The 12,793-nt window shown below is 35.1% G+C and overlaps 1 protein-coding gene across 2 annotated transcripts in view; it reads right to left on the reverse strand.

Annotated features, from left to right (window-relative positions):
* The window catches only part of LOC111502706 (NPC intracellular cholesterol transporter 1 homolog 1b), a 111,637-nt gene that overhangs the window by 31,254 nt on the left and 67,590 nt on the right, over positions 1-12,793 (reverse strand). For both annotated transcript variants that reach the window (XR_012466989.1, XM_074181005.1), the window contains exons 13-16: positions 12,295-12,485; positions 7,399-7,502; positions 4,412-4,539; positions 3,982-4,094 (exon numbers count right to left, since the gene is read on the reverse strand). Coding sequence is in view for 1 of the 2 variants with exons in the window: in XM_074181005.1 (XP_074037106.1) it covers positions 3,982-4,094; positions 4,412-4,539; positions 7,399-7,502; positions 12,295-12,485 (536 nt within the window). In the remaining variant the exon portion in view is untranslated. The remainder of the gene's footprint in view (positions 1-3,981; positions 4,095-4,411; positions 4,540-7,398; positions 7,503-12,294; positions 12,486-12,793) is intronic.

Here is a 12,793-nt window from a genome sequence, read left to right on the forward strand (position 1 = left end):
TTTATGCAAAATAATTTTAAATTCATTGTAAAAAACGAACTTTTCCTTTACTTGATAAATCAAAATATTGGGAGATAACAGACCCAAAATACATTCCTGAGGAACTCCACGTGAACTCTAGTGGAGTTTCTTAAGAAAGTTATTGAGAGCAATTGGAAACCTATCACCTGCTAGGTCCTAAGTTGGTGGGTCTATTCGACCTTCAACCGTAACCCACAAGGGTTTATTATGGCTCACATCTATTCACACTCGACCAAATAAACCAAGCTTCCTAACAAAGCCGATTAGTTTGTATGGTGAGTGGTCTTTCAGGTCAGATGGTAAGAGTACGGCTCTGTGCCGAACTCTAAAATCCTTATTGTGTCTTCAGCGGGGCAGGCACAAAGTAGGTGCTCTGCTGTTTTATCATTTTCCAAACAGACGCGACACAAACTGTCTTCTGACAGTCCGAGTGTCTGCATATGATGATTCAAATGACAGTGACCTGTGAGAAGACTTGTTAGATATCGTAGTTCATATCTACTGTAGTCCAACAACTGTTTGGTATCAAGCTTCGAAAGATGAATAAACGCCTTGGAGTGAGCCGATCCTGGAAGATTATGCCAGGAGTCAATAAATCTTCTTGCCTACCAGATGTCCAATCTTTGTTTAGCAAAGCGTAAAGCGATGATAATGCCAGGTTCTGGCCCGATGAAGCTGCTTCCAGCACCCTTCTTTGCAAGGGAGTCTGCAGCGTCATTGCCTTTCATTGCCTGTCTGTTAAGTCTTCTTATCGAGTAGAGTTGTTTTTGGAAATTTGCCAGCAATTTAGACTTTGCTCGGTAGGAGCCAAGAGCTTTCAACGCCGCTTGACTGTCCGAGAATATTTTTATTGACTTGTGTATGAGGTTGGATTCTATCAATCTCTCCGCACAAAATTCAATAGCGTAAATTCGCTTGAAATAACAGTCGCATAGGCTCCTAGGCAGATTGATATCTTTGTCCTGGGTCTGCGACTGAAAACATCTGCACCAGAACCGGAGAGTGTTTTTGATCCATCTGTGAACCAAAAACTATCTGCTTTTAATATTTCCTTTTTCCGAACGATCCAATCCTCCCTACTCGGGAACAGTACTTTATGAAGCAGTTCGTGGTTGACAGTTGGATGCATAGACTCAGAGATCATTTCCAGAATGCTGTGACTTCCAGTGTCAACCAACAGTCTGTTGCACTCTGCATTGAATTGATTTGTGCAATTGGCAATGTGCACAAGTCTATACAGGGTATATCTACGCAATATATATAAAGAAAACTGAGAGTAGGGCGATTCTGAAAATTGGTAGGATGGATGAAGAACTAATGGAGAATTCAACTGAAATATTTTCGTTGAGGCGACGTTTCGGGTTTCACCGGAAGTGACGTCATCTTTGCTATTTTTAATGTCACACCCTGTATTTCACCTCATTTTTTAATTCTTCCCATGATTTAGATTCTAACTCATGCATCATACCCTATACCCAAAAGTAACCGTTTTCAAGCCTTTTTTTTTTTTTTAGAAAAAGTGACAGATGTAACCTCTCGAACATACGTCATTTTTATGTGAATCAACATTTTTAAAAATATGCAGCTAGTGAATCATGCTGATTGAAGGTTGAACGGATCACGCATCATTTTCATGTCCACTGAATAGTTCACAGGGTGCGCAAAAACTAGGGTCCAATAAGTGAATGAGAAAAATTGAAAACCTCAACTTTTTCAAATGGGAATCCCCATTTTTTCCTCAAGGTTCAATTCTATTATAATTAGCCGTAGTTATGATACACTTCCCTATACCCAAAACTTATAATTTTGAAGGTATTCCATTATATTTATATACTTTCCTGAAATGTTGATATTTCTAGTAGGCTGCTGTCCACCTTTCAACACAATGTTTGGTGACAAATTAAATAACGTTGTTTATTGTCAGACTCGTACTCTCAGAAGGTACAATATGGCCCGTGCTGGTTATAATAATCACGATTTCTTTAACTTATTGGTGATTTATGGCGATTGCAATAAGATGTTAACAAGAACATGTGATGCTTATGCTACAAGGTATCCAGAAAAACCGAAACCATCTCCAGATATCATCAGAAGATTAATCTTCAATATTACGAACTTTGGATCATTCGAAAGGAAAATTATCAAAACTAAAACGGTGGTTGACAATAAAGATAATGTGATTACAGTGCTTGGGTACTTCACTGCTTTTCCAGAAGCATCTTCGAAAGATGCGGCACGAGATTTGGGATTGAATGAAATGTTCATGCAGAGAATATTAGCAAAACATAAATGGCATCCGTATTCTCATAGTCCATTGCCTGAAGCTACCCGATTATGAGAGAAAAATTAACTTTGCGGAGATCTTCATTATGAAAAATCAAGAAAACGACCAGTTTTTGAGGAATATTATATGGAGTGACGAAGCTAAATTTACCAAAAATGGGATATTCAACAAGCGGAATTCTCACTACTGGAGCGATACAAACCCGCATTCAGTTCGGTAACGTCAATTTCAAGACCGTTGGAATTTCAATGTGTACTGCGCTGTTAAAGACGACGCAATAGTGATGCTTCACTTCTATGACGAAAATTTAAATGGTTAGTTGAAAAGTATCGAAATTGTATTGTTTAATCGATTTAAAAAAAATTTAAATACATCACTCAAGAAAATGGCATCAAGGTAGCTATGTCGTAAACATTCATAGCATCTAAAAAATACATAACAGACCATCAGGTATTTTTATTTTCAGGTGAACGATACCTAGATATTTAAAAAAATCTCGATACGGATCATTTGGAAAAACTGACGCTCGCTGACAACTCTATTCCACCGGACATGATAGGACGAGCTGTAGAAGTTGGAGGCAATGTATTTAAACATTTGTTGCAATAAAAAAAGCGATTGGCAAAAGTGTCTCATGTTCTTGTTAAGCATTGAAACTACATTTGAAATTGTTATTTATTCTAATCATGATTTTTGTCTTGAATATGGAATTATTCTTCATGAGATATTCAATGGAAACTAAGCAACAAAGAAATTTTATCGGACAAAATTGGGGGGTAAAAACGTAAATCCTCGCGTGATAATAACTTCTATTGAGGAATATCAACAAAATTATAAGTTTTGGGTATAGGGAAGTGTATCATAACTAGGGCTTATTTTCATAATAGAATTGAACCTTGAGAAAAAAAATGAGGGTTCCCATTTGAAAAAGTTGAGATTTTTAATTTTTCTCATTCACTTATTGGACCCTAATTTTTGCGCACCCTGTGGATTATTCAGTGGACGTGAAAATGATGCGTGATCCGTTCAACCTCCAGTTATCATGATTCACTAGCTGCATATTTTTAAAAATGTTAATTTACATAAAAATGACGTATGTTCGGAACGCTGCATCTGTCACTTTTTCTAAAAAAACAAGAATAACTAGAAAACTGTTAATTTTGGGTGTAAGGTATGATGCATGAGTTAGAATTTAAATCATGGGAAGAATTCAAAAATGAGGTGAAATACAGGGTGTGACATTAAAAATAACAAAGTTGACGTCACTTCCGGGGAAACCCGAAACGTCACCTCAACAAAAATATTTCAGTTGAATTCTCCATTAGTTCTTCATCCATCGCCCTACTCTCAGTTTCTGTCAACAACTGTCAACTACGAACTGCTTTATAAAGTACTGTTCCCGAGTAGGGAGGATTGGATCGTCCAGGAGAAGGAAATATTAAGAGCAGATAGTTTTTGGTTCACAGATGGATCAAAAACACCTTCCGGTTCTGGTGCAGATGTTTTCAGTCGCAGACCCAGGACAAAGATATGAATCTAGCCTCTCTCTTCAAAAAAATGTGGAGAGGAGGTAGATCACCTGCTAAAGTGGACCCAGTTTTTTGTTAAGAGTAATTCTTGAAATATAAAATGTTTTTGTAACCATTTGATGAAAAAACATTGGAATCAAATCTTACTTCATTATAAATGGTGTGTAGTAATTGATCCAAAACTTCTGCAACATGCTGGGTACGTTGTCTTTTTGAGGGTTATCGGATTTTATACAGCAAAACAAATCCATTCGGTTCTTCTGCAAAAAATAACTTATCAATCAGAAATTTTGCGGACCAAATGAATCGAACATTTATCATGGAGAATTCCAGACAACGGTGCTTCGTTTTTCAACAAGAAATGAATCAATGAAACTTTCCAAAAATAAGTAAAATAAGTAGATCTGAAAGAAAAATTCACAACTGATAGTACTAATGAAACAATTGAAGACGGGAAAATGAATCCATTTGTATCTGCACTGAAAACTGCATTGAGTGTTTTCAAACTTCGTTGAACTTAATTTTCCGAATGAATAGTTCTAAAGATGAAATTTCACATAAAAAGGTTAATTCATACCTGGTGCCTCTCCACGTCCAATGACAAGAGAGCAACGAATGCTGTTATTTGGAATATGAAATTGAATAAAACGGCTATCGTGGCAAATAATGCGAATGTATGCACAGCTGGCATGGTAGACAGGCAACCTGAAATATGAAAATGTTATGATTTTCGTTCTCATTCATACCTTCAAGACAGTACATAAAAATGATATTTTTGGATAATGTGATAGTTATACTTCCAGCGATTGTAAACAAAATACCATGTAATTTTTAGAAATATTCTCTATATGCTGTAAGCCCATGCTAAATTTTATAGCCCGGGCATGAAATATGGGTTTCAGTTTTATGCCGTCAGTTATAAGCAGTGCAAATAAAAATCTTAGAAAAGTTAAAACAATAACCCAAGTGAAGCGGTAATTCGAGAAAAGTTCCTCTACGGCTTTTATGAATTAAGATACTAGTTATGACTGGGATCTTTCCTGACCAAAAGTCATACAAAAAATAAATATAGTTTAAAAAACTAAAAAACATATTTTTAAAGACGGGCGCTTGATTTACAAAAAATATGGCACAAAGCGCCTACGCTTTCTTCACAATAATACTAGTATTTTTCGTTCGTTATTGTTTTGAGCTTAGAAGCTTGGCATTACAACTGACCGCCTTGGATATCCTCGTTAATTTTTTGATAGGTATTCGAGTATTATTTTCTCTATCAATTCTAAAGATGACGTCTTCGTAAGGGAAGAGAGTAGTATATCTAAAGGAGTTCCAGCTCAAAATCCCATGCTTTTTCTTATGGCGCTTCATTCTGGCGATTTTACGACCTTCGATCTTCAAAGCCCATTTCAAGGTCACACGTGCCTCTTGCCCCATTCTAGGTCACACGTCTCTTTTTGAAACACTTACCAACGATGAAACACGTATTACCTTGAAGTGGATAAGACACACGTATGACCTTGAAGTGGGCTTTGAAGGTCGATGGTCGTAAAATCGTCAGAATGAAGCGCCATAAGGAAAAACATAGGATTTTGAGCTGGAACTTCCCTAGCTATATTACTGGAGAAGCCATCGCCCTTACTTACACAGGCTTGCCCTCTAAGGACAGTTGCAGTGGAAGCTGCAGTGGAAGAAAGAGGACGAATCTTGGCAGCGGTCGATGTCAAAACTTGGCATTGCAACTGAACACCTTGGGAAGCCTCGTTTATCTCTGATATTCGATGATTGGGTTTTCGGTCGATTCCACAATAGGCGACTTCGTGAGGGAAGGAGCCAGGGCCATTTTTTTCGCGGGTTTTTTAAAAAGGATAGTTGAGTCCAGTAATGCATTTGTGGTTCAGCCTAGAACCACTGACAAGACTTATGGCGTGTGAAGACAGCGCCGTCTGATATTGAATCATAAAGGCATTGCGTTTGATTTTCAACAACCAAATTATACAGCTTAACAAATTTACTGGACTTTAATTCATTGTTCGGAACTAAGATGAGTATTTTTGTCTACCTGACAAAATATTCATGTTTACCTTATAAACAAAATATTATCAAAGAATGTGAATTTTCTCGGGAGAAGATAACTAAGGCGAAGCTATTTTCCGGGTTTGTTAGCCGTGGTCTGCAGGTTTCTTGAGCCTGACGTTTCTTCCATTACACAGTGTTCTTATCCTACTCTCAGTTAGTAGTATATCAATACTACAATTCTGATTGTCAGATAAACAGTTATTATGTTTCACTAGAATTATAATTTATAATATGCTGATTGATTCGGCCGTTACTTGATGAAGATTTATAATAATTTCATGAGCTACAACCAAATCACAACAGTGATTTGAAGAAGCTACTCTGTTAGCGAAACATGTCGTGGTATATTTTTCAAATAAAGTGTATGAAGTTCAAATTGTGAGTTGTAGTTTATGAAATTGATTTATAATAGTATGTACGAGAAGTTGATCATTAATTTTGCCAGAAAATAAAAAAAAACTATCTATGAAAGAAAATAACTAATTCAGTGAAAATGGAACATTTTAGGAGTTGCTCTAGTTCTTTCGAATATCAATTAGTTTTCTCATTGTTATGGTTTTATATTCGTACTTTTTGTGGAAGGTGCGATTTGGAATACAAACTTCTATAAAAATGGAAAAAAATATAATTTTTGGATCTATACGTCGAGTCGATACTGTTCCTTCCGGGACCTTTTGACTATTCTAATGGTGTAGATTAGGATGAGAAGAGCAAGCATATTTTCAAAAAAAAAATTCGCGAAAGTTTCGCTAACCCATCTTTAAGAGTTTGTGCTGATATTTGCCGATATTTTGTTATACGTTACTCCGGCACACAAATGACGCAGAATGCTTTCGTCTGGGGTTTTTACTGTTTTTTTTTCTGTGTAACATTTCACAATCACCAAAAATTACCAAAGTTAAATTAATAGTGAATTTGCTGAAGTTAAATGGAGAGAAAATTGAAAAGTACACCCTGAGAAGTTACTAGGTAATATAAACCTCTGAAGAGTCAAATTAGCCAAATAATTATATTCATACATTTTGAAGACTCACTTTTTTAATAATCAATGAAAAAAATTTAATATTTTAGTTTTCTTCACACCGATATTTCAGAAATTGATCCTATTTATTTTTGAATTGACCAATTCGGCCCTTCAGTGGTTTATATTACGCAGTTACTTTCAGGGATAAACTTTTTTTAGTTTTCCGTTCATTGCACTTCAGCAGATTATCTGTTGATTCAGTTTTGTTATTTTTCAATTGTGGAAGATTAAACAACCAAAAAAAGGAACATTGAATTCTCCTCAAAAAATTCTTTAAAGAAATATTCTTCCTTCTACATACTCATACTCCGTATTTCTGCAATATTAATAATTATCATTACTATTATTATTCGATATGCCAACTTATTATGGAAGGTGAAATATAAGAAAATATCAAGAGTTTTTGATAGATCATGGTCACTTCCCAATACTCCTTCATTGCGAAATGAAAAAAAATGACTTACTTATTGCAAAACAAAGTATTTCTGAAATACTCGTCAACACTAAACTAGGTCCCACTTTCTTCATTGTTCGTCCAATACTTTCTGTTATATCTTTATTGTTGTTTCTGGAAAAAAGAAAATGGATATAACTAAATTTTCCATGAAAACATTATTCTAAATGTACTGTAGAATATAGGTATCAGAGGTTTAGTTCGTAAATGTTAATGGATTAGTTGAAATAAATAATATTATTGAAATTCAACTGTAATTAATTTTGATATAAATCAGATAATTTGATGTGATAAATATGTAATGTCATCCGGATTGGTGATGAAGGAGCAATAAGACAAGCGTCTTATTCCGAAACATCGAGATAGGCCATTGAGGATGACAGTATTCCATGTAAGTGAAATTATTTTTCATATACTTTATTGTGTAGTGATCTTGTGAATAATATCTGATTGAATTCTAGTAGGAAAAATTGTTTTTATATCGGTTGGTAGCCGGGCGGTTCGACGTGGGTGCTTTGTCCACTCAATCGGCCGAAGTGTAAGACGATGGTTCAAGCCGCAGGCTGAACGCTCGATTTTCACTTGCTATCATCCAACCCGTATTAGCAATCACACGTTAAAAGGTAAGACCTCGTTAGTTCTTAGCTGAAACCAGTTCTGAGAGTTGTTGTTTATGTAAAAGTAGTTGTTTCGAAAGTACTTTTCCTTTCGTATAATTCAATGTTTATATGAAAGTTGTTTCGAGAGATCTTTTTCTTCTATTTTGTATCTGAAAGTAACGTCTATGCTTCTTCTTTGATCTTCACATCTTTGTAAAATGTTGATTTCGAAATTATTGCTTTCTTTTTTCTTTATAAGTCTCCCACATTTTTTATAATTCAATGTTGTACTTCTTTTAAATTTACACGTATTTCTAATTGAAGTTTGTCGAGAGGAGAAGGTACTGATTATTCCTACCAAACTTGCCAAAATATGTAATATTTATTTTGTTTGCAATTTGTACGACGGAATTTCATCAAAGCTGTAGATTGAATATTGGATTAAGTACTATTCTGATCAGAATTTATTTCATTAGGTTCAATACATTAGCTTATTATGTTTAAAAATTATGTTTGTTTTCACAAAAATGTTTCACTACTACACTTCTATACAAGGTCTTTTAAATCTAAAGAAATGTGTGAAGATTCCTGCACTGACGCCTGTCGGATATAATCCAACGACTTTCGTGGTATTAGCCATGAGAGTAGTTGTTTTCTGATAGGCGTCAGTCTATTCAACCTACTGTGTAGGTATATTCGAGACTGGCTTGAACGTATAAAGTTCATTTCTTTAGATTAGTATACTGCCAGTCTTCAAGCATAACCCACTGAATAACAAGAAAGATTTTCTTTCTTATTCAGAGGAATCGGGCAAATCACGGATATGCAGTTGGTTAGTATCTTGTCCACTAGATGGAGTGGCATTTTGTTGTTCCTTCCAACTTAGGAAGGGGAGTGAAATACTCTGAAAGAATTCCGATTTTCAATTATGGAATATCATTGACTTTAGGTCGATGATGACACTATCTTGTATTGATGAGTGGCTAATGAGCCCGAAACCGGTATGCAAGTGTGCCCGTTTCAAAATTGAAGGTCGACTCTTTCAGTTGTATTGCCAATTGCAGATGCAGAAAATTTTCTGTGAAGATTCCTGCACTGGCACCCGCCGGATATGATCCAACGCCCTTCGTGGTATTAGCCAGGGGAGTAGTTGTTTTCTAATAGACGTCAGTCCATTCAACCTACTGTGTAGGTATATTCGAGACTGGCTTGAACGTTTGGAGTTCATTTCTTTAGATTTGTTTACTGCCAGTCTTCAAGCATATCCCACTGAATAACAAGAAAGTTTTTCTTTCTTATTCAGAGGAATCGGGCAAATCACGGATATGCAGTTGGTTAGTACCTCGTCCACTAGATGGAGTGACATTTCGTTGTTCGCTCCAACTTAGGAAGAGGAATGAAATACTCTGAAAGAATTCCGATTTTCAATTATGGAATATCATTGACTTCAGGTCGATGATGGGCACTATCTTGCACTGATGAGTGGCTAATGAACCCGAAACCGGTCTGCAAGTGTGCCCGTTCCAAAATTGAAGGTCGACTCTTTCAGTTGTATTGCCAATTGCATATGCAGGAAATTTTCTGTGAAGATTCCTGCACTGACGCCTGTCGGATATAATCCAACGCCCTTCGTGGTATTAGCCAGGGGAGTAGTTGTTTTCTGATAGGCGTCAGTCCATTCAACCTACTGTGTAGGAATATTCGAGACTGGCTTGAACGTTTAAAGTTAATTTCTTTAGATTTGTTTACTGCCAGTCTCCAAGCATAGCCTACTGACCAATAAGAAAAAATAAACAAAGTCTTTTTCCTGTAACTTGGTTGATTTTGATTAATTTAGATTTATATCACTTCGTATATCGTATCCCGTATCGTACCGTATCTCGTTTGATCACCTTATTGTATGAGTTATTAAATAAATTATAATTTGCCATTTTGCGACGACCACCTCATTGGATTTGGAATGTTACTTGTCTTATAGTATTTTGCTTATTGTTAAATCATCTGAAAATGGAACGAACTTTCAACGGGTGACGATCAACTGTATTGCCGAACATACGCCAAACTAACTGATATTATAAGAAAACAAGTATAGCTGAGGCACCAGTCAATCTAATAACACTGATGATCTTCAAACATGACTCAACCTCTGACGGAAGCACCAAACTCTTTCGTAGGTTCGTGATAGATGGACACTTCAATCTAGCAGATCAGTATTATAATATTCATGCATTCATTGTTCACTGTGATTCTGGCGTTGAATCTGGCCATTATTACATATTGGTCAAAGACGAAACGGACTGGTTTAAGTTTGATGATAGTCGTGTCACTAAGTGTTCTGGCGATGTCTTGAATTTATTGGAGCCTCTGGAGACACCCTACATTTTGTTTAATGAAAGAGAGGACATTGGCAGATAAAGATCTTCAGATAATGTGATGCTGAAGTTTTTTCCGGGTTTTCCTGCAGCTGACAAAGCAAATTCGCCACTGGAATCAATGAAGTCACCCCTGAGCGCCAATAAATTTTTGTTAATTCATAATCTCATGATTTGTATTACTTTCTTCTTCAATATATATTACTTCGATATTTATTACTCATCAAATCCTTTTTTTCGTGATTCATAGCACAAGGGTTACTATAGCCATTTTATCACGTCCACATTTTGAAATTAAAATGGTGGCATTCAATTGATCGAGTAACATAACAATAACAAAAAATCTACGTGAAATTTCAGATTAATAGATTCAGATTTGAAGATTTGTCTCAAACTAGCTAACTGACTAAGAGAGAATCAAATGAGTATATTGAACAATTCACTTTGATCAACTATCATTATGGTTTCAATGTCATGAGTTATCAATTTTTAGAAATCTTGGTATATGTTTACTATACAAAGTTCTAAATCAAACTTTTGGCTTCATAAATGAACATTTTTCGTGGATACTACATTTTGAAACATTTAGAATAAATATATCTTGAATTATGGAAATTTCTTTCGAAATAAAAACATTTTGTTACCATTGAAATATATTGAAATGATTTACTCTTCAAACAGTCAATACCTAATATCAGTATGTCGAATAGTAATGAATTTATTATTCACTTCAAGACTTCGAAAGAGGATTTTTTAATATATATATAATATTACATTCATTGCTGCTCAATAATTAATTATAATATAATTGTACAAAAAATAAACTTTGTATTTGACCTGAAATTGGCTTTTCCAGAAGCATAGAATTGACTTGCATATATCAAAAAAACTATTAGATATTTCATTCCCACGTCAAACTATTGTATCATTCATTTTTCAGTCAAAAGTATTTAAGTTTTTGTGTACATTCATCTGTACAATAATCAAATCATCTCAAAGAACAATCCTTTCAGTCCAGTCTCAAATTAACTACACTGTAGGTTAATGGACTGACACATATCAGAAAACAACTGCCCCCTGGCTAATACCACGAAGGGTGTTGGATTGTATCCGACAGGTGTCAGTACAAGTTAGTACAAGGTAGTGTCTGTCATCAACATGAAGTCCATGATTTTCCATAAGCGAACAACAAACAGCATGTTTGTTAACGCCCCTTCTGCACGTGAACGAGGTAAGCGACCGCATATCCAAAATTTGCTCAATTCCTCGTATAAGAAAGAAAACTTCACGAAATGCAAGTGTGTTCAAATAATTGAAAATCGATTCCAGCAGTTGCATCGTCAACGGCATGTGCAGAAATAACTTCAGTGAAGAATCCTGCACTGACACCTGTCGGATATAATTCAACGCTCTTCGTGGTATCAGCCAGGGGAGTAGTTGTTTTATGATAGCTGTCAGTTTATCAAACTACAGTGTAGGTAATTTGAGACTGGCCTGGTTCTTTTAGAAGATTTGATTTACAGCCAGACTTCAAGTATGCACACTCATTTTATGTACATATATGTACACAACTCATAATTAATGCAGTGACGTCAATCATTTTTTAGTCAAGGGTACATGTAAACGGTGCAAAGTTATCTAGCGGAATATAGTAAAAGGAAAGGATAATCCCATGGCATGAGAAATATACGTATGTCTTAGAACAGATAAGTAATAAATAAGTTGAATATCAAAAAATTGAGAAATTCATGGAATCGTATTCAGAGGAGAGTTATTATTAATAATTACAACCTACTTTATATTATTTTCATTCGTCATTAGCTCTATTAGAGATTACGGTTATTTGTGATCATTATAGTAAATATGGACGAAAAAAAGAAAAGTGGACATTTTGTCATAAGTATACCATTTTTTCATTTCAGATAATATACTTACTCAGATCTTTGATGGGTTTGAACTATAATGAATATGTTGTCGACTCCGACAGCCAATACCAGGAACGGAATAACTTCAATAGTTATCATAGTTGTTGTTATACCAAAATATGCACAAAGACCTACTGAACAAATCACAGAGACAAATACTATCACAATTCCTCCAAAGGCAAGGGATATCCTCGATTCAAACTGAAACAAAAAATTATGGAAGAATTTACCGATTCTAGTGGTATACAGAAAAACAATGGAATATTAAATCTGTAGAGAATATGAGAATATAAATTTTTGGAAACCCAATTTTTTCAAGAAATCCGTCAGATTGTTCGAAATATTTGTTTTATCTTCTGTTTGTACTTCTACTTTTAGCCAAAATGAGTTTTACTTGTGAAATTGCCATTTTATTATATCACTCTACAGCATGAAAATGTAGTTTATAACATCTTCAGAAGTTGGCACAAGAAATAATTCTGAAAACTGTTTTTATTGTTTTTGCGAAT

The sequence above is a fragment of the Leptinotarsa decemlineata genome, unplaced genomic scaffold (assembly GCF_025532065.1).
Source record: "Leptinotarsa decemlineata unplaced genomic scaffold, Ldec_3_MD MMD2_tig00026307_RagTag_RagTag, whole genome shotgun sequence".
Taxonomy (NCBI): Eukaryota; Metazoa; Arthropoda; class Insecta; order Coleoptera; family Chrysomelidae; genus Leptinotarsa; species Leptinotarsa decemlineata.